Source organism: Macaca fascicularis, chromosome 4 (genome assembly GCF_037993035.2).
Source record: "Macaca fascicularis isolate 582-1 chromosome 4, T2T-MFA8v1.1".
NCBI lineage: Eukaryota > Metazoa > Chordata > Mammalia > Primates > Cercopithecidae > Macaca > Macaca fascicularis.
The window spans coordinates 143,571,596-143,595,879 of NC_088378.1; the positions used below are offsets into that span (position 1 = coordinate 143,571,596).

At 48.7% G+C, this 24,284-nt stretch overlaps 1 protein-coding gene across 12 annotated transcripts in view; it reads left to right on the forward strand.

The window, feature by feature from the left end:
• The first annotated feature begins 1,068 nt into the window (after positions 1 to 1,068).
• Positions 1,069 to 24,284, forward strand: part of GABBR1 (gamma-aminobutyric acid type B receptor subunit 1) — a 44,395-nt gene continuing 21,179 nt past the window's right edge. For 7 of the 12 annotated variants that reach the window (XR_012434077.1, XR_012434078.1, XR_012434074.1 and 4 more), the window contains exons 1-14: positions 1,069 to 1,368; positions 1,832 to 1,919; positions 2,623 to 2,826; positions 3,576 to 3,761; positions 5,100 to 5,120; positions 6,574 to 6,734; positions 10,176 to 10,310; positions 10,715 to 10,885; positions 12,002 to 12,103; positions 12,392 to 12,457; positions 12,917 to 13,108; positions 20,220 to 20,462; positions 21,092 to 21,155; positions 22,729 to 22,806. Coding sequence is in view for 5 of the 12 variants with exons in the window: in XM_005553691.4 (XP_005553748.1) it covers positions 1,832 to 1,919; positions 2,623 to 2,826; positions 3,576 to 3,761; positions 5,100 to 5,120; positions 6,574 to 6,734; positions 10,176 to 10,310; positions 10,715 to 10,885; positions 12,002 to 12,103; positions 12,392 to 12,457; positions 12,917 to 13,108; positions 20,220 to 20,462; positions 21,092 to 21,155; positions 22,729 to 22,806 (1,711 nt within the window). In the remaining 7 variants the exon portion in view is untranslated. Of the gene's footprint in view, positions 1,369 to 1,430; positions 1,536 to 1,831; positions 1,920 to 2,622; positions 2,827 to 3,575; positions 3,762 to 5,099; positions 5,121 to 6,573; positions 6,735 to 10,175; positions 10,311 to 10,714; positions 10,886 to 12,001; positions 12,104 to 12,391; positions 12,458 to 12,916; positions 13,109 to 20,219; positions 20,463 to 21,091; positions 21,156 to 22,728; positions 22,807 to 24,284 lie in introns of those variants that run through there. The other 5 variants (XR_012434079.1, XM_074038619.1, XM_074038618.1 and 2 more) reach the window with 4 other exon arrangements.

Sequence of the window (24,284 nt, forward strand, 5' to 3'; positions counted from 1 at the left end):
TATGAATCTCAATTTAGGACAGTAAAAGTGTCATTACAAAATATTTATTGTAAAAAAGAGTTGAAGGTTGAGAGCCTCAATTCTAGTCAGTCTGTCAGTGTTTGGTTTCTTCCTACCATTTTTTCCCCCTAGGACGGTCAGAAAGAAGCTTTTTTTTTTTTTTTTTTTGTCCCTCCGCAAGAAGGAGCCCACTGTTTCCTCTCCCAGCCCAAACTCAGGCCTACGAACAACAATACCACACCACACACACACCCCTCCACTTCAAGGTATAGCCAAGAGCTTCTGGAGCCGTCAGAAAGGTCTGTACCTGCTGTCTTCAGAGCTTCCAGTTTGCCCTTGGTCAAGAAATACTGTTTGCTAGGCCCTGCTGGAGTACATTAGATAATGTTGGCTTCTAACCACCTGGAGGTTCTTCTTTCTCTTGTCCTTTTACGCCCTTCGTACCTTAATTTCTCTCCTTGATGTCCCCCTCCCTTTTTTTTTTTTTTTTTTGCCTCCAACCCGTTCTGCGCGTTCCCTGCAGAGCAGGCGAGTAGCAATGCTGCTGGACCATGGAGCTGCTCTAGTCTCCCAGAAATCTTTTCTATACCCAACACTTCTCGCGCTTAAGTGGCCCTCAGCCCCCCTCCCCCACCTCCTTCTGACCCAGGTTTCTTCTTTCTTGCCCTCCGGTCGCAGTTCTCTCCTGGGCCTCTGCTTCTCTCCTGTCACCCGGATCCAGGGCTGCCTTCTCTTTGTGCAGCCGTCCTTCTCCACCTTCATCCCAGACTCCCTGTCTCAGCGCCAGCTCCTCTGCCTTTGGCTCGGGTTCCCTCATCCCGACCCCAGCTTCCAGTAGTCTTGCCCGCAGGTCCCCCGGTAGTGACCAGTGCCCGCCGGCGAGTGCGTGTGCACCAGCGCACCTCCCTCTCTCCCACCTCTCAGCCGCGCGCCTCTCCGCCGCCCGCCCCACCGCGCTGTGGGCGGTCCAGGGCGGGGCTGGGATCCGGGGCGGCTCCCGGGGCTCGGGTTGTGGGAGGCGCCCGCTCCCCGGTCTTCCCCTCTCTTCCCCCCGCCCTGCCTTCCCCTGCACCCTCCTTCTTCCCTCCGCCCGGGAGCTCTCACCGGTCCCCGGCGCCGCCTCCTTCCCTCCCGGCTCCCCGCTCCCGTGGCTGCCGCCGCCCCGGGGAAGAAGAGACAGGGGTGGGGTTTGGGGGAAGCGAGAGAGGAGGGGAGAGACCCTGGCCAGGCTGGAGCCTGGATTCGAGGGGAGGAGGGACGGGAGGAGGAGAAAGGTGGAGGAGAAAGGAGGGGGGGAGCGGGGAGGAGCGGCCGGGCCTGGGGCCTTGAGGCCCGGGGAGAGCCGGGGAACCGGGCCGGCGCGCCGAGGTAAGAGCCAGGGCCCCGGGTTAGCAGGACTCGGAGAGGGGCGCGCGGCGTGGTGGGGGAGGGGGCAGTGGGCGCAGGGCCCAGCTGGGGGAATCGGGGCTGGGGGAGAGGAGGAACCGCGGGGATGGAATCGGGGAGCGCTGAGGCGGCCGATCCCGGGAGCGTGGGTAAGCCAGGCTCCTGTGAGCCGCGGGGGCCGGGGGAGAGGAGGTGGTGAGAGGTGGAGTCCCGGGAGGGTTGGGGGCCGAGGGAGGCAGGAGGAGGGTGGGGACAGGCTTTCTCTCCTCCTCTCCCCCCACCCCGCGCGGGGCTCCGCCCCCGCCTCCTCCGCGGGGCGCTCTCTTGGTCCCTGGGCTGAGCCCAGTCGGAGCCTGCGAGGCAACCGGCAAGAGGTCGAGTAGTCTCCGAGTACGGGCCGCGCCGGCGGGGCTCGGTCCGGTCCTCATGGCCGCCTCTCACTTAGATGCTGCTGCTGCTGCTGCTACTGGCGCCACTCTTCCTCCGCCCCCCGGGCGCGGGCGGGGCGCAGACCCCCAACGCCACCTCGGAAGGTGCATCCTTCTTCGACGACCTCGGGCCCTCCTTCGCCCCACTTCCCTTTCCCTGCATCTCCTCATTTCTGGTCCTCATCACGATCCCGTCAGTCTCACATATCATTCCGGTCTGGCAACCCCTTCTGCTCGGCTCCACTTTACTACTGCTGACCTCTTTCTGTCACCCCACGTTACTATCCAGCACCCCTTTTCTCTGCCCGCATTACTACACTATACCACCTTTTTATGCATTATTTTCTCCGTCTCAATCCCTTTCCCAGCCCCTCATTACTACCTCAACTACTCCCTTTTCTTGGTCCCACTTTGCTGTCCAGATGATCTTATAAGGCCCCCTTTATCCTCCCATCCTAATTCAACTCAAATATCCTCATTTAGCCTTTATTTTTTTTAAAATAAAAGCTCCACCCACATATCATACCCTTCATGATTTCTTTACTTTTCTTCCTTACCTCCACCCAGCACCCTTCCCTCCCCACTTGTGGGTTCTCTCATCAGCTTTAACCCTGGCCCTTTACTCTCGGTCCTTTAGCCAGGGGATCTGTACCTGTCCCCACTCCCACCCTCTAGTGCCCCATCCGTCTTCCTCTGTCCCCAGCTTGCCCACAGACCACGCCCTACCCTCCCCTGCCTCCCACTGGGGAGCCTGCCTTTTCCTCTTTCCCACCATTCCTCTCTGTATGCCTCCCCACTCACCCCTTAGGTTGCCAGATCATACACCCGCCCTGGGAAGGGGGCATCAGGTACCGGGGCCTGACTCGGGACCAGGTGAAGGCTATCAACTTCCTGCCGGTGGACTATGAGATTGAGTATGTGTGCCGGGGGGAGCGCGAGGTGGTGGGGCCCAAGGTCCGCAAGTGCCTGGCCAACGGCTCCTGGACAGATATGGACACACCCAGCCGCTGTGGTGAGTAGCCTCGGAAGCCCCTCCCCTCTTCAAGACCATTCCTTTTCCTGCCGCAAACTTACCATTACTGCTTGCAAGTCAGCACTTTAAATCCAGTATACCAAAATCCACAAATACATTTATTGAAAGACTACTACATAAGAGCAGTTTTGCCTGTGCGGTTGGAGGTAGTAGAGCTAGCAGCCTGCACAGTTCATTTCATCCTCCCTTCATTAGGCCACTGATCATTGGCCTATAACATTGATAATTCATCTTGTGAATTATTCTCTTTGAGGATCATTAGTGGCAGATGATGACAAAAAAATTCTAAAATGATTTCATCACATTTTTGAATACCTCTGTCACCAACCCAGAGACCATATGCCCAAGAAACAAAAGCCAGTTTAATATTAATAGAAGCCAACTATAATAAGAAAATCTGATTGTGCATCCAAAGTTATATACATCTACATATTTCAAAGCCAGAGAACCGCCCACTGTAGCTGACTTTGAAGAGATCCCATTTTGTGTGCTTATAGCCCCATCTTGGGTTCCTACAATGATAATTTTTTTTTTTTTCTTTCGGGAATGTGTGGACGCTTGCAGAGGTAAGGGAGGATTGGAAGATAGGTAGGCAAATCCTTTTCACATGCGATTTTCTTTAGAGCAGGATGCTTGTGGACCCAAACCCACACCTGAGTCCCCTGCTCTTTAAAGGGAAAAAGCCTTCTCCAACTCGCCTCTCTTCTTATTTTCCTGTCTCTCCACAGTCCGAATCTGCTCCAAGTCTTATTTGACCCTGGAAAATGGGAAGGTTTTCCTGACGGGTGGGGACCTCCCAGCTCTGGACGGAGCCCGGGTGGATTTCCGGTGTGACCCCGACTTCCATCTGGTGGGCAGCTCCCGGAGCATCTGTAGTCAGGGCCAGTGGAGCACCCCCAAGCCCCACTGCCAGGGTGAGGGGAACAGCTGCCTGCATGCAGCTGATGAGGACGCTTGTGTGAGGATGGGAGTGGGGTGGGAATGGATAATGGGAAAGAATGGGGAGCTATAAAAATGTGGGGGAGGACATTGGAAAGGGGGAGATGAAAGTCCCTTTTTCCTCCATCACTTGCCTCAAACTTCCTCTTGCAGTCCCGGGTATCCTCTGTAGGTTGTGGGCTTCCTTCTTTTACCTTTTAAAAAAATCTTCTTCCTGCTCCCAAGTCTTAAAGCCTCACGTTTTCTCTTTTCCTTTATGAATCTCACCTCTCTCACCTTAAGGTTTAAATACTCCAATTTTCCCTTTCTCTAAACTTAGAACTTTCCATTGCATCACCCTCTTCTAGAATTGATCCCTCACCATTCCTTATATAATTTATTTATTGTAAAGTCTCAGAAATAAATCAAACATTGTACTGAGAAAAATTGAGAAGGAGAGCTCTGGGGGTCAAAACATATTAGGGTAAAAGACTTAAAATTGGAGGCAGCACTATCAGAAGATGAAGAACAACTCAGGGATGGGGTGGGAAGAAGACAGTCCTTTCTATACCTCCCAGACAACCTCCATTATTCCCTAAGGGAATCAGTGTTGTGTCTGTCTACTTTTTTTTTTTTTTGCCATGTAATTCTACAAACTCTCCCTTTTCTAGGCACCCGAACTCTCTGCCATCTTCTCTCCTGGGGTGCAGTCATCCCATTCCTATGCCTCATACTTCCTCTACCCTGGTAGATTCTTTCAAGATCCTTGGGCTTTACTTTCCTCACATAGCTCAGTTATTCTGCTTCTAGTTTACCATTTTATTCTGGAAATTGAGAGTCCCATCCGGGGGTGGACTTATGACACTACTGAAACTTAGGCTTCAAGGTTTCTCACCTACAGGGCCCTCTTCCTGTGCTGTAATAATATAGAGGGCTCGATGGATATGTGTTCATATGGTAATAGGCTTTTGTAAAAATTGCAGAAATAAGATTTTAACAGCAATTGCTTAAAGCCAATTGTATGTGTAATTTTTTTCTTAAAGATTCCCAATTTTGTAATATTCAGGCACCACAGAACCAAGATCTGCCCCAAACTTAGCTATTGGCATTCCTGTCTCAAATTCTGTTGTCCTATAAAAACTCGAAGAAGAAAATAAGTCCTGATCCCCAGACCCACCTTGCTCTTATCCCCAGGCACCCTCCCCTCAGAAACGCAGGCTTCTGCCCTCCCCGGTCTTCAGCATGGACAGGTGTGGGAGGGGGCTGGGGATCAGGCCAGGGAAGCTGGGCGCCAGTGGTAACTCTTCTCTGATCCCCGTCTTTCCTGCTGCCAGTGAATCGAACGCCACACTCAGGTGAGATGAGAAACCCTTACCGCGTGCACTGCAATGCCCTCCCCTTCACTCTGCACCCTCCACCCCCTGAAATTCTGCCCTTGAGGCTACGGGGCGTCCTCCGTTGTCACCTTCCCCAACCCACCCCAGTTTGCGGCCACCCCCTTCCCTTCCTACCTGTTTCCTGCCTCCAGTCCCGGTTTTCCACGGGGCTGCGGTCCCTCCGTGTCCCTGCTTGGCTACACTTCCCTGGGCTCCACCTCCTCCCAGACTGCCTCGCCGGTGTCAGGCAGAGCCCAGCAGAGGGCGGCAGGGTGCTGGGAGACCCTGAGCTTCCACCACGTCTTCCCGGTGGGGTTTCTTGCGACCTTCTCTGGAACCTTTTCCAGCCTGCTGCCTCCTAGGATTTTACCTAATGGACTTCCTCAGCCCGTCCCACCCATCCCAACCCTGGCCAGGCCTCTCCCGCTCTTCCCCACATCCTTTCCTTCTGTGGACCCCTTCCCTTGTCTTTTCTCAATTCCATGTCCCGTCTCCCTTTCTCAGGTTTCTGTCTACCCAGCCCCAGGCTCCCTTCCACGACCCCACCACTCCCTCAAACCAGTCTCCCTTCCGCACCCAACTCGTTCCCTCCAAAACCGTTTCCTCTCCCCCCACACCCTCAGTGCTTCACTGTATCGACTCATACTCCCACTTCAGACCTCAGGCGCCAGCCCCGTTTCTCTCCCGTCCCACTCGCATCCTTCCCTTCCTACCTCTGGTTCCTCCGTGCTTCAGCCTCCCGCGGCTCCCTCCGCCCACCCCGCCCGCCTGGCACGCCCCGTCCCCATTTCTCCTCCCCTCGGGTCCCCTTAAGTGAGATCCCTCCCTTCTTCTTTCGTTCCTTTCCTCCTCGAGGTTGCATCCCCCCTCCTCTCCCCTCCCCTCCCCTCCCCGCCCCTCCGACTGTCGCTCCCACCAAGGCGCTCGCTTCCCTCCCCGCCCCCTTCTTGCCTCCCCAGCTCCCGCCCGCCCCCCACCCCCCGCTGCCGCGCGCCGTCCGTGACGTCAGAGCCCCCTCCCAGCCCCACATCTCCCTCCTCCTCCTCCTCCTCCCCTCCGTCGGTCAGTCAGTCCGCGAGGAGAGTCCGCGGTGGCGGCGACGGTGGCGAGAGCCGCGGGGGCTGTAGGAAGCCAACCTTCCCTGCTTCTCCGGGGCCCTCGCCCCCTCCTCCCCACAAAACCAGGGATGGAGGCGCCTCCCCGGCACCCTCTCAGCAGCCCTCCCCGGGAAAAGTGTCCCCCCTGAGCTCCTTCCGCTCCCCAACAGCTACCCCTGCCCCCCACGCCATGGGGCCAGGGGCCCCTTTTCCGCGGGTGGGGTGGCCACTGCCGCTTTTGGTTGTGATGGCGGCAGGGGTGGCTCCGGTGTGGGCCTCCCACTCCCCCCATCTTCCGCGGCCTCACCCACGGGTCCCCCCGCACCCCTCCTCAGAACGGCGCGCAGTGTACATCGGGGCACTGTTTCCCATGAGTGGGGGCTGGCCAGGGGGCCAGGCCTGCCAGCCCGCGGTGGAGATGGCGCTGGAGGACGTGAATAGCCGCAGGGACATCCTGCCGGACTATGAGCTCAAGCTCATCCACCACGACAGCAAGGTAGCCCTGGACATGGGGGTGGGTGGGAGGTGGGGGCTTGCGGGGCAGGGGGCCAGCCAGCTGCACGCGCCTCCATCTGTCTGAGTCGCCTCTGGGATTGCGAGGCAGACCCCTCCCTTGTGTGACTGGCAGGAGATGGGCTGGAGGTGCAGGAGCTCGGGGAGAGTCGCAGGGGCTGGAGGTCCAAGATGAGGGTCTAGGGGTTCAAGATGGTTAAGCATGCTGCAAGGCAGACCCTTCTGCCCCGCTGCGGGAGTCTCGCAGAAGTGTAGGGGTTTCGGGAAACTGGTGGTGGATTTAAGGTATTGGGAGACACTGATCCTCTGAGGGAGTAAACTAACCCTGGAATGGGTTGGGGGTGGAGGGAATGTCAGAGGTGGGGAGCTGGATTGGGGGTTTACATTTACCATGGTAACAAGGTAAAATCTTGGCGTAGGTTGGAGCTGAAAGGAATAGAGACAGAATGAGGAAAATTTTGAGAGACTTGAGAGCTCTAATTTATTTATCATAACAAACAGCAAGGTAGTGGTGAGCCCTACCTGACTCCTTCTCATCTCTCTATTTCCAACCCTGTTGAGCATTCCCAGACTGTGGGATAGATGGCATATGGAGATTGGGGAAGGCTAATGATCAAGAGGTGGGCAAAAGCACTGGGAAAATGATTTGGATTGGGGATCCACATGGGAGCCCCCACAGTAGCATGGGGATGGAGAAGAGTCAGCATATAGGGAGAAGAGAACAGAAAAGAATGGCAGTGGGGAAGAGGGGCAAGGAGGTAGGGTAGGGATAATGAGAGATCTTGGGGCACCCTATGGAACTTGGGTCCTGACCTTAATCTTCCCTTATAGCATTGTGGCCTCTACGATGTGAGAAGGGAAATGGGATTTAGGGAATAGGGAGGTGAGTTGAGGGAGAGAGAAGGTAAGCAAATTTGTGTCCAGGGGTATTAGGGGATAGCTTATAATGAGGTTCCTTTCCCACCCCTCTCTCCTACATGAATAATTGGGGGTGCGGGAAAGGATGTGACACAGGGAAGGAGATTTAAGACCTCAAATTTATCTTTACTGACATGGGGCCCCAGAGACTTAAGGAATTGGGTTAGGGTGAAAGAGAGTACAGAAGGTGAGAATTTGGTGATCTTACCAAAGATCAACCTTGGGTGGTCCAAGGGTTTATATTCATTCTTTAGAATGTCACTATACACCTAGAAATAGGTGTGTGTGTGATAGGTGTGTGAGGGGACAGAAGTGAGGTTGAAAGTAGGGTACTTGAGAGCACAAGAATTGTCAGGAGCTTGGAGAACTTCAAATCCCCTTTGACTGTTACTTTCTCATGGTTCTCAACCTTCAGTGTACATAAGAATCACCAGAGGAGTTTGTTAAAAATACAAATTTTAGCTCCTTGGTCAGGGATGAATCCCAAGTATTTATCTGTATTTTTACCAATAGACATCCTGTCTTGGTGAATTCCTGAGCTGTAAGCTAACCCCAGAATGCCTGTAGGAAGAGCAGGAGGGTACAGGAAAATAATTAGGTATTAGGGGACGGGAGGCAGGAAGAGAAATAGAGGATCAGATCTGGTAGAGGGTCAGACTCGGTCAGAGAGATCACTGGCTATGGGGAGTGGAGTGTGAAGAAAATTACTGGGAGAGATGGGTGCAGGCTTTATGATAGGGGATCACAGGAGATAGGGGAGGCCTGGCTGTGAGCTCAAACTCATCCACCATGACAGGTGATTCCTTGGAGGTGGTGGGGAGCAGACGCGGGAACTGGGAGAAGGGAACTGGAGGAGAACATACCAGAGGCAGCAAGCCGGGTTGGATGGGAAGGCAGAGGAACCGGAATGTGTCAACTGGAATGAGTCGGTTTCCTGCCTGCAAATCCAGATCATTGCAAGAGCAAAGAGAGGGAGGAGAACTAAGGAAGTCTATTGGGGAGGGGGAGAGAATCACGTGGTGGAGAGAATCTGCAGTGATGAACAGTGTGTGGAAGAGGGAAAGGGTTGCAAGAAAAGGTAGATAAGAAATCAGGAAACAAAATGGGGGGCATGCATTGCCCTGTTGATATGTATCTTATATGTTCTTGTATGTCCTCATTATTCCTATTAACCCTGTCTTTAGAGGAGAAGTGGAGGGGCACCGAGGGGCTGTGGGAGAAGCTGGGAGCAGGATCTGGAGTAATAGATGTGGGGAGAGTGCAGGAAGGTGGGTCCTGAGAATGGTAAAGATTCACAAAGTTGCCTTAGTGGGAGGCATAAAGAGAAAACCTTCTAATGTTGTTGAACACTGCCCTTGGCCAGGGTGAGGGTAGGGTGGGCAACAGAGTTCTCAGTGAGTGCTGGTTCTTCAGATTCCAACAGCTTCCCCTGTTTCCCCCTTCTCCAACTTCCCACCGTGTCCCAAATGTCAGGCCTCAGTGGGAGGTAAGCAGGCTCCAGAGTGCTTTCTTTATTTCCTTTCTACTTATCCTCTCCTCCCCGCAACATTTCACCCTCCTCAGTCCCCTGAGCCCCCTGTCTGTGTCCCCTCTGCCCTGGCTCCCCACTGGCTGCCATTTTGTCTTCACAGGCACTGAGGTTCCAGCAGCTTCTGAAATGTCATATATCAGCAGGAGGGGAACAGGCAGTGGGAGACCCAAGGCTGGCTCTTCCTCCCCCATTTCCCCTCCTCCCAGGCTTCCTTTCTTCTCCAGCTTTCTGCTTGTTTACTTTCCCTAGCTCCAAGCCTCTCTTTAAGGCACCTCTCAAATTGTCTGGTTTCTTGAGAGTTCCATTCTATTCATTCTCTGTGTTCTTTCCTCATCCTACATTCTTCCCCACTTCCACCCCCCAGTGTCTTTGTTTCTAATGGACCTGTCAAATGTCAGGGCCCAGCAGGAGGGATGGATCACTGAGCAGGACCCCCTACTGGTCTTGTTCCTGTTCTCTTTACTTATCCCTAGCTCTGAAAAGAGAAGAGGGAGGAAACAAATGGAAGGTGGGGAGAAGGGGTTTGCAGAGGTGAGGAAGGAATTTTCATAATATGGCTTTGAGCAAGCTGCCTGGGGACATGGAAAGAGTTTACCATATTCCTACTGACTCTTTTCTACCCACTGGTGTTTGGAGCATAGAAACATGGGGTAAAGGGCCTGGTGACAAAGGGAAGGGTCTGAGGGTGAGCTGAAAGGAGGTAAGGTAGTATATTCATTAATACCAAAGGAGGGGTGTGCAGGAGAGGTGATGGGTAAGGCTCCAAATGGAAGACAGAGAAGGAAGTTTAATGAAAGAGGAGAAAAAAGACTCTTGACAGGAAGAGATGCCAGAAAGGAGAAGAAAATGGTAATTAATGATGAGAGTGAGTAATTGAGAAAGGAACTAATTTGTTCGAGAAAGGTAAGAGTAGGAATTGTAGACAGGGGAGGGGCCCCAGGAGAGCTTGCCCTCATCTCTTCTCTTGTCTTTCAGTGTGATCCAGGCCAAGCCACCAAGTACCTGTATGAGCTGCTCTACAACGACCCTATCAAGATCATCCTTATGCCTGGCTGCAGCTCTGTCTCCACGCTGGTGGCTGAGGCTGCTAGGATGTGGAACCTCATTGTGGTAAGCAGGGCTATGGGGGTCAAAAGATGGGGTCATTCCCTTTTGAGCTCTACTAAAGGGATTGCGGGTTTGTATTGAAAAGATTGTGGGGGACCTGCTTCTAAGATTCAGAGTCCTCTGCAGACCAGAGCTAGGCAGCCTCCTAGCAACAGTGGCCTGACAGTACTGCAGCTGACCTCCTTCTTCAGAAGGAATTGAAATTAGATCAGTGAAAGAGCATCCCGATTATGAGGGGTGCGTGGGCCTTTGAGAATCACTTTTCCTTAGGCAGACCAGAGGTGGGGAGGTTTGGAGAGAGTAAGGTAGAGAAACTGAAAGACAGGAAGAGGGTTAAAGGAACTCTTAGCCACTCTTGGTATCCTCAGTCAACAGACCCTGTTGCACTCACTCTCCCTGCCCCACAGCTTTCCTATGGCTCCAGCTCACCAGCCCTGTCAAACCGGCAGCGTTTCCCCACTTTCTTCCGAACGCACCCATCAGCCACACTCCACAACCCTACCCGCGTGAAACTCTTTGAAAAGTGGGGCTGGAAGAAGATTGCTACCATCCAGCAGACCACTGAGGTCTTCACTTCGGTGAGGAGGGGTTGGGCAAGGGCTAAAGGGACATAAGCTCACATTCCAACCCAGGGAGATGTGATGTGAGATTCACTTTTAGAGGCGAGAGCTTGATTCTTCATTAAAAGAGAATGCATTTCATGTGGATTAAGTGCATGTTCTTTCTGTAGCCAGGGGAAATAATAAGTTGAGTTTTTGGGATCCTCTTTGTCTTTATGATTTTATGATTTTTTTTCCCCTGTTTAATGCCCTGTTCCCGACAGACAGACCCCGAATGACTCAGTTCTGTTAAAGTAGGTTCAATCCAAAGTGGAGGCAAGAGATGGGAGGGAAGATGAGATAGGAATCCAGGAAGGCAGCAGATTCCAGAGGCTCTCAAGGGGGGTGGTGGGTGGGTGCGAATGGGAACAGGGGATGGAGCCAGTGGATTACAGGGGAGAGAGGGAGAGGAGAGAGAGAGAGAGAGAGAGAGAGAGAGAGAGAGAGAGAAGAGAGAAGAAAATGGGGGAGAGGAGAGAGAGGGGCAGACGGACAGCTGCATCGGTCTGGTAGTTGGCACTAAGAGAGAGAAGCCAACAGACAAGGAAAGGTTGAGTGGGGAGAGGGAGATTTGGGGAGGTAGAGAGGAAATACAGGCTCTACATCTGAAGAAGGCAGTCTGCTCCCTTCCTTTTATTCTATTCTTTGGGTCTTCTATCCACTGTGTTCAGTGGCCCTTTAATCCTCCCCCACTTTCACTCTGATTCAGACCATTCTTTGTCTGTCTGCCCACTTGCCTCTTGAGGTTGACATCATGCTGTCTGTCCTAGTCCTCGCCTTGTCTTTTCCTGGTTCCTCTATGTTTCCTTCCCCCATCTTTGCCTTCAGTGGTAGGAGTGGGTGAATGGAGTGGCTTCCCCCACACAGAGCCTCAGCAGGGGCTCATCATTCACCTTCCCACTTGGAAGTCATATCCTAAGACCAGAGGCCTTCCTGAACTCCTCACTCCAGGGACAGAAGCTGTTGAAGGAAGGTTCAGAATGGCTGTTTCTTTGCTCTGTCTGAGTATTGCTCTGAAATCCCCAGTTAACCTCTCTGGTCTTTATTCCCTCATGCACCTGTGTTTTTCCAACTTGTTTGTCATTCCCACCCAAGACTCTGGACGACCTGGAGGAACGAGTGAAGGAGGCTGGAATTGAGATTACTTTCCGCCAGAGTTTCTTCTCAGATCCAGCTGTGCCTGTCAAAAACCTGAAGGTCAGATGGCCGGAAGTGGTGGGCTCTGTTTACAGAGGGACCAAGCTGGGGGACAGTGGCTGGTTGGAGAGGAAAGCCAGGCGGGGGCAGGTTTTGATTCTCTGAGGCAATAGCATCTCCTGGGGAAGTTTAGCTCCATCTTCCAATTGACGTTTATCCACTATGCATTGAGCGTTACCCTGCACTAAGCACTTTGGGATGGGAAATCAAAGCTGCGAAGATGCCTGGCTTAGCCCCTCAGGCATTCCCAGACATCCCTCAGGAGCTGTTTCTCTCTCTGTTCTGTAGCGCCAGGATGCCCGAATCATCGTGGGACTTTTCTATGAGACTGAAGCCCGGAAAGTTTTTTGTGAGGTGGAGTTGGATCTGAAGAGGGAGGGGCACTGGGTGGGAATTCCCCTTGGTTTTCTTGTGGGGCCTCCTTTCGGCATCTGTGCCTGAGTTGATAGCATATGATCTGAGGTGACGATTCATAGGATGTCTCTGTCTGTTGGCTCTGACAGCATCCCTTGTCTGCACACACATGATACTTTCTTCAGATCTCGTTTTTCTACTGCTTTGTGTTTCCCGAGAAGCCTATGAATTCCATCTGTCCTGACTGACTGGAAAAGGCCACTCAGAACTACAGGGACTGGGGAGTAACTTAGAAGGAGGAATTGTCAGCCTTTCCTACCATCCCCAATACTTGCAGATTTCTCTTTGTAGTTCTGCTGCTCTTCCCTGATTCCCAAGAGGCTAAATAGTGTCAAGTGAGATAAGACAAAAACAAACAAACGAGCAAACAAAAACCCAGCCATCCTCCTCTGTATTCAGGTGTACAAGGAGCGTCTCTTTGGGAAGAAGTATGTCTGGTTCCTCATTGGGTGGTATGCTGACAATTGGTTCAAGATCTACGACCCTTCTATCAACTGCACAGTAGATGAGATGACTGAGGCCGTGGAGGGCCACATCACCACTGAGATCGTCATGCTGAATCCTGCCAACACCCGCAGCATTTCCAACATGGTGAGAGTGTGGGGACTTGCAGGCTGGCATCTGGGAGGGTGGAGGGGACTGAGGGAGGCTTGCAGGGGAGAGGGGGCCAGGGAGAGGGTGTGGAATTTGGATATAAAGGAGAAGAGGGCACTGTGCCCACCCTGGACTTGTCTGCATTATGTTTCCTGTGGATCCTACCTTTGCTCTGACTTCCTTGGGTAGGAGAAAGAAAAAAAAAAAAAAAACGATAGAGTTGTATGTTCAGTAGGTTCCTAATGAGTGGAAGGGCTGTTACCATGGAGACGAGGAGCAGTTGGTGAGAAGTCAGAGGAGGAACCGGCGTTAAGATAATATGGATGCTGTATACGCAAGCACACCTTTACAGGAGCGCTGTGTCTGGGCAGGATTGCATTTTATTTTCTTGGTGATTTACGTTAGTACTTTAGAGTTGCTTAATATTCACTCATGATTGATATGCAATTAGCTTGGATCCTGTTGCTTTTTTTAATGATTCTTTTTTTAGAATTTTATATGGAGAAGGGGCTTTTGAAATCATTTAGCCCCAGACAGCTGGTTAATGACAGACTTGGAGCGAGCAGGCGCATTCTCTGATTTGGGAGGGCTGGGGCAGTCCTGCAGCTGAGGGGCAGAAGTGAGTGTGGGCGTGGGCGTAGGGGAAGAGGCTTCTTTGTCGCTCAGCACTACATTGTAAAGAGTACAGGAATTTGGGATAAGCTCGATATGTCCACCTATGTGTCTACTTATTATACCAAGTGTGTACCTGCTTTGGAGAACATGCTAGGGGTGAGTTAATGGTTGTAAAGGCCCCAAATAGCTTAATTTAAAAAGTTTCACTAACAGTGGCATTTATGTGGAGCTTAGATTCATGATTTCAGGGATCCTAACAGCAATACTCTGATATGGACTTATTATTTACATTTTGTAGACCAGGAAAATGAGACTCAGAGTGGTTTAATAACTTGTCTCAGGTCATGCAGCTACTCAGCAGTCCAGCTGGAGTTGAATCCTAGTTAAATCTGACTCCAAACTGCTCTGCCTCATCACTTCGCATGGAAAACTATAAAGCCTGACTAAAAAGTTTGTACTTTTATCTGCTAACACTTTTTAGCTACTGGCAGTTTCTGAGCAAAGGAGAAATAAGATTTAGGAAGTTGACTCTGGTGGTGCGTTGTGATGAAAGATCTGCTGCCACATGGACTCTGGTCATACACACTGTTTTGGGACATTCTAAGTGGACTCTATGTTTTAAGGTATGTTAGTTGAAAAATACAATGAAAAAGTTTTGGAAGATCACTTTCCCATAGAGTACCCAAGAGGTGAGTCATCCCTAAAACCTGGGAAAGTATTGGAACTGGCTACCAAAGCCAGAAAGGCTTGTTGGTGCCCTGAGCCCAGGACCCGCCGATCATTGATTCTGTCTTATAGCAGGGAGCTAGAGGAGGCTGACAGAAAACAGGGATTTGGCTGGGTCTGGTGGCTCACACCTGTAATCCCAGCACCTTGGGAAGCCAAGGCAGAAAGATCACTGGAGCCCAGGAGTTCAAGACCAGCCTGGGCGATATAGTGAGACCCCCAGCTCTAAACAAAAAGAGAGAGAACAGAGAGTTGGTTAGGAACACAGAGGGACACCTGAGCGTTGGGGCAGGAAGACTTGGAAGGTCCCTTTCTGGCTTTTTGTCTCTAGAGAAAGATAGAGTCCGTAGGGCTTCCAGTAGGACCAGCCTAAAATGCCAGTGGGGAAGCCAATATTTTCTGAAGAGGAGAGAAGCAGTCTTGACAACAGGTTAGGGGCCGGAGAGATTATAGATTAATCAAACAGCACCAACAGAAGTGGATCAAAGCAAGGGTTGGACTTAGGGGGCCGGAGCCATGGAGACTTAGAAAAGAAGCAGAGTTGCTTTTATTCCCTGAGGATGGCCTTACGTTTAGATCAGCAGTTCTCAAACTTTAACGTCCGTCAGAACCATCTGGAAAGGTAGTATACAGGTTACCAGGCCCTTCCCCTGGAAATTCTGATTCAGTAGATCTGGGCTAGGGCCTGAGAACTGATATTTCTAGCAAGTTCCTGGGGATGCTGATGCTACTGGTCTGGGGATCACACCTTGAGAACTATTAGTTGGGGTAGTGGTTTTCAACCAGAGGCTACACTATCTGGAGGCATTTTTGGTTGTTACAGTTGAGGGTAGGGGATGGGGAGGGATACATGCTCCTGATATCTAATGTGTTGAAGCCAAAGATGATTCTAAACATCCTACAAAGCACAGCCCCTGACAACAAAGAATTATCTTGCTCAAAATGTTAATAAATAGTGCAGAGAGTGAGAAACCCTAGTTTAGAGAAAACATCTTTAGGGGCCATATGTGGAATTGGAGAGTAGGTTAGGGTGGTTTTAGAGAAATGTAACTGTGGGATAGACGGGAATGTGGGAGGTGGCATCCTGGAGATAAGATTGTGAGGAAATCCTATTGGGGTAGAGATCCCATCAGACCTAGGACCAATACAAACTAAAAAGCTACCTCAAGATACACATTCTAGCCCACTGTCAAGCATTCATTCTTGAGAGCCAGACAAGGATTTGCACTTGGCTGGTTAACTAATTGCTATGGGTCGAGGGGTCTTTATTGTTCAGATTTGCTTAAGCTGCAGAGTAGAGTTTCTGTTTGACAATCTATAACTGTATCTTTACTGACTCAAGGGGGAAGCATTCTAACTGTATCTTTACTGGCTCAAGGGGGAAGCATTCTACTCTTCTCTACTCTTGGGGTGGCAGGAGCAATGGTGCCCCCAGTGGTTAGGTGTGTTTGTGGTAGTGACCTGGCGTGAGTACAGAGTATGACGACCTGGGCAGGGGACCGCATCATGCTGAGCAGATTAATCCCTTTCCATCTGGGTGATTTTTTTTTTATGCCGTATTTACATTGAACTGAAGATTGAATAGACCAATCTTTCAATTTGAAACTAAGGACTGCTCAAAGTATTAGCCTAGCCACTATTTGTGCAGGTGCTCTTGGAGAGAGGCAGTCTCACGTACAGAGACTGTGTAGTGTGGCTGGTAAAAGTATGGATTAGCTCTGCTACTCACTAGGAGTATAATTTTTTTCAGGCAAGTTATGTAACTCTTCTCTGCCTCAGTTTTCTTATCTCTAAAATGGGGATAATAACACCTCATTGGATTGTTTGAAGATTAAATAAGGTGATATAGGTTCCCTAGGAAAATGCTTGATACATACTAAGCACCGTAAATGTTAGCCATCGTCATCATCATCATCATCGTCATCATCATCACCATCACCATCATCATCCTGTGTAAGGAGGGTTCAATATCAATGAAGCATTTCAACAAAAGAGTTAAGAGGACTCAGTGATTTGAAAGGGTCTATTGTGATTCCAAGGCTTCAGTCTCGTTTACTGGGAACTGTTTGGGAGTAAGGAAAAATGGCTTTGTCTTGGATATTTTGATTTTGAGATTATTCATCATACATTTATAAATGCCTCAGAGTCAGTTAGAAATATGGACTTGAAGGCCGGGCGCGGTGGCTCAAGCCTGTAATCCCAGCACTTTGGGAGGCCGAGACGGGCGGATCACGAGGCCAGGAGATCGAGACCATCCTGGCTAACACGGTGAAACCCCGTCTCTACTAAAAAATACAAAAAACTAGCCGGGCGCGGTGGCGGGCGCCTGTAGTCCCAACTACTCGGGAGGCTGAGGCAGGAGAATGGTGTGAACCCGGGAGGCGGAGCTTGCAGTGAGCTGAGATCCGGCCACTGCACTCCAGCCTGGGCGGCAGAGCGAGACTCCGTCTCAAAAAAAAAAAAAAAAAAAAAAAAAAAAGAAATATGGACTTGAGGCCAGGCGCAGTGGCTCACGCCTGTAATCCCAGTACTTTGGGAGGCCGACGCAGGTGGATCACAAGGTCAGGAGTTCAAGACCAGCCCGGCTAACATGGTGAAACCCTGTATCTGCTAAAAATACACAAATCAGCTGGGTGTGGTGTTGCGTGCCTGTAATCCCAGCTACTTGGGAGGCTAAGGCACAATAATCTCTTGAAACTAAGAGGTTGCAGTGAGCCAAGATTGCACCACTGCACTCCAGCCTGGCAATAGAGCAAGACTCCATCTCAAAAAAAAAAAAAAGAAAAAAAAAAGAAAGAAAGAAGAAAAAAAAGAAAAGAAATATGGACTTGAAATATTGAAATATTTGGCTGAAATTATAGAACTGAGTATCAGTAACAAAGATGAGGTTGAGAGTCAAGGAAATTCACATTGAAAAAATGCAACTTATTTTATACCCAGCATTTTTATACATGTTCTAATTTCATTTCACACTATTTTAGATAGTATTATTCTCATTTTAAAGCTGAATAACCAACTAGTGAGGTTTAATAACTTGTTTGAGATTTCATAGCAGGTAAAATGATTAGAATATGAATTCATCCCTTTATCTATCCAACAGACTTTTATTTTTATTTTTTTTGAGATAGAGTATCCCTCTGTTGCCCAGGCAGGAGTGCAGTGGTGCAATCACTGCAGTCTTGACCTCCTGGGCTCAAGCCATCCATCCGCCTCAGCCCCTCCTAAGTAAGCTGGGATCACTGGTATATGCCACCAAGTCTGGCTAATTTTTTTTTTTCTTGAGATGGAGTCTTGCTCTGTTGCCTAGGCTGGAGTGCAGTGGTGCAATCTCAGCTCACTGCAACCTCTGCCTCCTGGGTTCAAGCGATTCCCCTGCCTCAGCCTTCTGAATAGCTGCGATTATAGGCGCATACCACCATGCCCAGCTAATTTTTTTTGTATTTTTGGTAAAGATGGGGTTTCACCATGTTGGTCAGGTTGGTCTTGAACACCTAACCTCGTGATTCTCTCCTCGGCCTCCTGAAGTGCTGGGATTACAGGCATGAGCCACTGCACCTAGCCAAGTCCGGCTAATTTTTTTTTTTTTTTGAGATGGAGTCTCGCTCTGTTGCCCAGGCTGGAGTGCAATTGGCATGATCTCCGCTCACTGCAACCTCTGCTTTTTGGGTTCAAACGATTCTCCTACCTCAGCCTCCCAAGTAGCTGGGATTACGGGAGCCCACCAACACACCCAGCTAATTTTTGTATTTTTAGTAGAGATGAGGTTTCACCAGGTTGGCCAGGCTCTCTGGAATTCCTGACCTCAGGTGATCCACCTGCCTTAGCTGCCCAAAGTGCTGGGATTACAAGCATGAGCCACCGAGCCACTGTGCCCAGCCTGACTTGTTTTTTATAAAGCCTTTTAAAAAAAAAAAATTTTTTTTTTTTTTTTTTTAAAGACAGAGCCTTGCTCTGTTGCCCGGGCTGGAGTGCGGTGGCATCATCTCAGCCCACTGTAACCTCCGCCTCCCGAATTGAAGTGATTCTCTCTCCTCAGCCCTCAGCCTACTGAGTAGTTGGGACTACAAGTGCACACCACCATACCCAGCTAATTTTTTGTATTTTGGTAGAGATGGGGTTTCATCATGTTGCCCAGCTGGTCTTGAACTGCTGAGCTCAGGCAGTCTGCCCACCTCAGCCTCCCAAAGTGCTAGGATTACAGGCATGAGCCACTGTGCCTGGCATTTTTTTTTTTTTTTTTTTTAAAGAGCAGTTTTAGTTTCACAGCAGAATTGAGATGAAGGTACAGAGACTTCCCATATACTCCTCACATACTCAGCCTTCCACATTATCAACATCCTCCACTAGAGTGGTACATTTGTTACAACTGATGAATCGACATTGATACATCATAATCACCCAAAGTCCATAGTTTACGTTAGAGTTCACCCTTGGTGTTATATATTCTGTGGGTTTGGACAAATGTATAATGATGTGTATATGTACCGTTAAATACTTTACAGAGTATTTTCACTGGCCTTATCCAATGGACATTTATTGTTACTTCATTATGGTTGGGCACAGTGCTAGATGCTGATGATTAAGAAAGGGATGGGATTTGATCTTGTCCTCAAGGGTAGAACCCAGGCCCCTTCTACCCAAGGGTAGAACCCAGGCATCTTCAAAGCCCAGGCTGCTTCAAATCCCAATGTAGTAGCCACTGCTCTACACTGCCTGTGCCCTTTGCATATCTCACTTCTCCATCTCTCTAGAAAGTTGGAGAAAAAGTGAGCAAGTCATGAGGAACAAAGTTATTTATTTGTTCTTCATTCATCTATTTATTCTTTCATTAGTGTATGTGTTAATACATTCCAAACCCAAACAATTATTTGTATGGTCCCCTGTGTGTTACTTGTGGTTTGCCAAGAAGTAGTTGCTAAGCTTTTCCTTGTATGGTTTCTGGTAAGGAAGGAATGATGTGATTTTTTCCAGTATGTAGAATGTAGTTCCAAGAGGTTAAATAATTTACCTACAGTTATTTAGCCAAACAAGGTTACTGCAAGGTATATGAAGTCTGGTCTCTTGACCCAGTTCATGAGAGAGTTAAAGGAACTATAATTCTTTTTAGCTTTCTTGGAAAAAGAAGGTTGAGTGTTAGGAGGGGTGTGGGTAGGATTGAGTAATGGACTTCAAAAATGTGAAGGATATTTCTGTAGTTTTCAGTCTTCCGAAAGCCCTCTAAGAGGAAGTGAACTGAAAGCACACAAGAATGGCAAGAAGTTAGCACGCTGAAGAAAATTCCTCCTGGTTGGCAAGCAGAGTGAGAAGACTGTGCTATCACCTTTTCTAGAATCTTTCAGAACTGTAGGAGCTGTTAGATCCTCGGTTAACTCTATGAAGAAAGTCAGAAGGATCAGAGAACATCAATGTCACAACTCTTCATTGGAATATCCATGTCTCCCCCTTTACTCTAGCTCTACCTTCCATCCTTTGCCACTCATTATCCAGAGTGTTTATTTGTCAAACTTCTCTGTTTGCAGTTCTGAGCTAGCAACTATACACACTAAGACCATCGGACACAGCTAATCCCTGCTCTAGTCTAGTAGCTTCCGATCTAAGGCAGACACATGGGTATAGTTAAAGATTTTGAATGTACATATGCCCAATCTGACAACAGTAACACAAACCATCCATTCAAGTAGAAGTGTTTGAGCCAGAATTGGATTGCACCCCTTCCCCCACACCCACACACATTTCAGTTCTTTCCTCATGATTTTTTCCTCCTAAGACATCCCAGGAATTTGTGGAGAAACTAACCAAGCGACTGAAAAGACACCCTGAGGAGACAGGAGGTTTCCAGGAGGCACCGCTGGCCTATGATGCCATCTGGGCCTTGGCATTGGCCCTGAACAAGACATCTGGAGGAGGCGGCCGTTCTGGCGTGCGCCTGGAGGACTTCAACTACAACAACCAGACCATTACTGACCAAATCTACCGGGCAATGAACTCCTCGTCCTTTGAGGGTGTCTCTGTGAGTTACAACTTCCTTCATACTCCCTTGTCTTCCCAATCTCAAGAGAGACTCCCTAGAAGCACCTTCTACAAACATGCATTCTCTGTTTCTCTTAGTTACTTCTTTGCAATAATCAGTCTCCGACCAGAGAAGTAGGGATCTTCAAATTCGAAAAACCCATCAAAGACTAGAGGGAAAAAAAGGATGTATTCCATTTTTTTAAACCCCTCCCCTCATTTCTTTTCAAACTAGTCCGAGTATTCATGAGTCAGATGAGAATTGTAGGATTTTGAAAGACAAAACAGTCTGAAAGGTCATCTTGTTATTCCTTTTAAAATGGAAAGATTAGTTTCCAGAGAGATTTGCTGACTTGCTTAGGCCACACAACCAGAAACCTGCTGGTGTTCTGTCTGGGGATTTTTTCCCATTCAAATCTCATGAGTGAAGCTCCTTCTCCAAAGAATAATGTTTCTAAAATCTAGGGTATGGGCATCTGGGGTATGTCCTATATGCAGGCAAATGCCATAAATAGCATTCATTCAGAGGCTCAATTACATCAAAAACAGAAGGATTTAAAGAGTCCCTGATGTTCTCTTTCACTCCTGCTTTTATCCCCTTTGCCTTCCTCCACATGTTCCTTCCCTCAGGGCCATGTGGTGTTTGATGCCAGTGGCTCTCGGATGGCATGGACGCTTATCGAGCAGCTGCAGGGTGAGTACTGGGGCAGGAGGGGACTGGACATGGGGGCCCAGCTGGGGCTGGGCTGGGATGCCACCTGGGGAAGAATATCACAGACATCACAAGATTGCCCTGGCACCTCCCCACTTCTGCCCTTCTCTTTTAACCCTGTTCATCAAGCTTGTAAATAATAATAATAAAAAGCTTAGCTACAAGTAGATTGATGTCTTTGAATTGCACTGGTTTTGCTCTCGAAAAGAGGTGTGTAGGCTGGGTGTGGTGGCTCACCCCTGTAATCCCAGCACTTTTGGGAGGCCAAGGCGGGCAGATCATGAGGTCAGGAGTTTGAGACCAACCTGACCAGCATGGTGAAACCCTGTCTCTACCAAAAATACAAAAAAAAAAAAAAAAAAAAAAAAAAATTAGCTGGGTGTGGTGGCAGGCGCCTGTAGTCCCAGCTACTTGGAAGACTGAGGCAGGAGAATCATTTGAACCCAGGAGGCAGAGGTTGTAGTGAGCCGAGATCATGTCACTGCACTCCGGCCTGGGTGATAGAGTGAGACTCTGTCTCAAAGAAAAAAGAAAAGAAAAGAGGCATGTAAATTAAAAACAGCTACTCTCTTTCCCAGTGGCTTCCATTCATTTCACAAATTTCCCCTTGAGTGGCTTGGGTTGAGAGGTTGATGACTTGTCAGTTAGACTCAAGAAAGCTGAATCTAGGAGAACTGCTACTTTTTTTTAAGGGAATACGCCAAATTTCCTTGCTGTGTAAACTATCATTTCTAATTTATCTTCAGTGTGTATAGCTTGGCTTTTGTAGATTGTATTTTCTTGAAACTTAGCACACTTAGGTATTTGCAGAACTTCTAGGAGTTAATTTTTCTGCTCCACCCAGCTCTCAGTCTTTTACGGCATGGCCAAGAGAGCTATTTCTTGGCCTCCTGTGAAAAGTTTCTTTCTTCCTTTCTCCCCACCTCCACATCCTCTCAGCTCCTCTTTGTATCCAGGACAAGAGGAAGTGGACTTCAGCCATGGTGAAAGGAGTGTGAGTTGGCTTTTGAAGGAAAAGTTATGGTAACGGAAACAGTTCTAGAACAGAAATCTTAGAAGTGACCAAATTTTACTCAATGGCGCTTTAAGAGGCAGATATAACTTATCCAAGGAATTAAAACCTAAGCCAACGGAAGAGAATGTTCTAAAATTAAAATGAAAGCCACTGGGAAAATAGAGCCTGCCCATCATGAGAGGAAAAATAAGCAGAAATATGTGTAAAGCTTTAGAAGCCAAAATCAAAGTGAGAGACATCTCGCCGAGAGAGGTGTGAGGAATGGAATAGGTGGCAGACATGTTGTGGAGCCTCCTCACTGAAGACTTTTAAACATAGATATTCTTATTTATTTGAGTTGCCTTGGGAACCACCTTATATTGCTTTTAAGTCATGTTGCTGATTCAAGCGACTCGTAGGTCCTTCCAAGCATCCTTTAGGGCCTCAGGTGAAAATAAAATCAGATACAGCCATGCAAAGCTAGGGAAGTGGGAAGTTGAAAATGCCTAGGATCAGCTCTTTGGCTCCCTGTGGTCACTCCTTTTATTGTCGTCTGCCCAGGTGGCAGCTACAAGAAGATTGGCTACTATGACAGCACGAAGGATGATCTTTCCTGGTCCAAAACAGATAAGTGGATTGGTGAGTGGATCTTGTTTGTATTTTCCTTCAGCCCCTCTGGACAATCAAGGGAAAAAGTCATGCCTTTGAGTGAGGATGGAATGGTGGAGACTATTAGGTTGGTATGTGGCTGGCAGCTGGGCTAGGAGAAAGGGTTAAGTGAGAGTGAATACAACCCCTAAGGCGTGGGTAGGGGAGACTGGTGTATTTGGAGAGGGAATAGGCGGTGGTTATACTATTTTTAATAGTACATTGCTGGGGTAACTGGGGATTAGAGGCAGGGGGTGGGCAGAGGGCGGGAAATGGAAACTCCATTTGGGTTTCCCAGATGTCCTGGTGTCTTGATATATTTGAACCAGCTACTTCAAGCCCAGAGCTGTCTCTTTGTCTGTCTCTTTAGTTTAACGGTTGCTTAAACTATGGAGGAGGAGGGAAAACCTCATGTAATTGTCATCTGCCAAAATGTGCTTGTTATTTTTATATGCATTTTTAAAAATTTTCCTATTTTTATATAATTTTAGAGGTACACATGCAGTTGTGTTACATGAATATATTGCATAGTGGTGAAGTCTGGGCGTTTAGTGCGCCTGTCACCCAAATCGTGTACATTGTACCTAATAGGTAGTACTTCATCCCGCAAAATATACTTTTTAAAGAGGGAAAGTAAGCAGTTATTCTTTGTGTACTTGGCCTTAATGATAGGACATGGGAGAGAAACTGAAGGGGGACAAAAGGAGGGACCTACTGATAAAAGAAAGGCTCCTTGAGAATGAAGGGGAGGCCCAGCCATTGAAGACGGCTGCCATCTGCCCTGCCCAGTGGAAATCTAGTCATTCCCAGCACTGCTGGAGTTTTGCCCTTTTTTTTTTTTTTACAATTTGAATTTAGGACAGTGTTCTGGGTTGCTATAAATGCTGCATGGCCTAAATTATTCTTAAAAAAAAAAAAAAAAAAAAAAAAACTAAGCAAATTGCAATTAGTTTTTTTGGTGAACTCTGACAAATTTGAACCCGTAATAATAACTGGAAAACATCTTTGGGAATATCACCCTGCCAGGATTAAAATTTCAGATTAGTTTTCCTTCTTTTTTTTTTTTGTCTTAAGATTAGGTGTCCACCCTAGATACTTCAAGGCCTTTTTAGCTTTATGATTCAATAATTGTCGTTCGAAACTTTGATTTGGGTTATAAGAGACCTTATAACATTTTTTAGTTATCCCCTTCTTTCTCTTCCCATTTTCCTTTGCTGTAAGAAAGACAGAAAAACTTAAAGAACAAACAAAAACAAAGACTACAACTTTGGTGACATGCCTCAGCATTTCCCAACCTATGGATAGACCATTCACTCCATCTTCTCATCTCGTTTCTGGTTGCTTCCTAACGGCCCCAGTGGCACTGAGCATTCTGCCTGCGGTAACCTCTGTTCAGTGCAGTTAGGGCCTCATGTCCCCAGCCAATGACTGAAGCCTGTCAGCAATCTAGTTCTTTGCTCTTTTCTCCT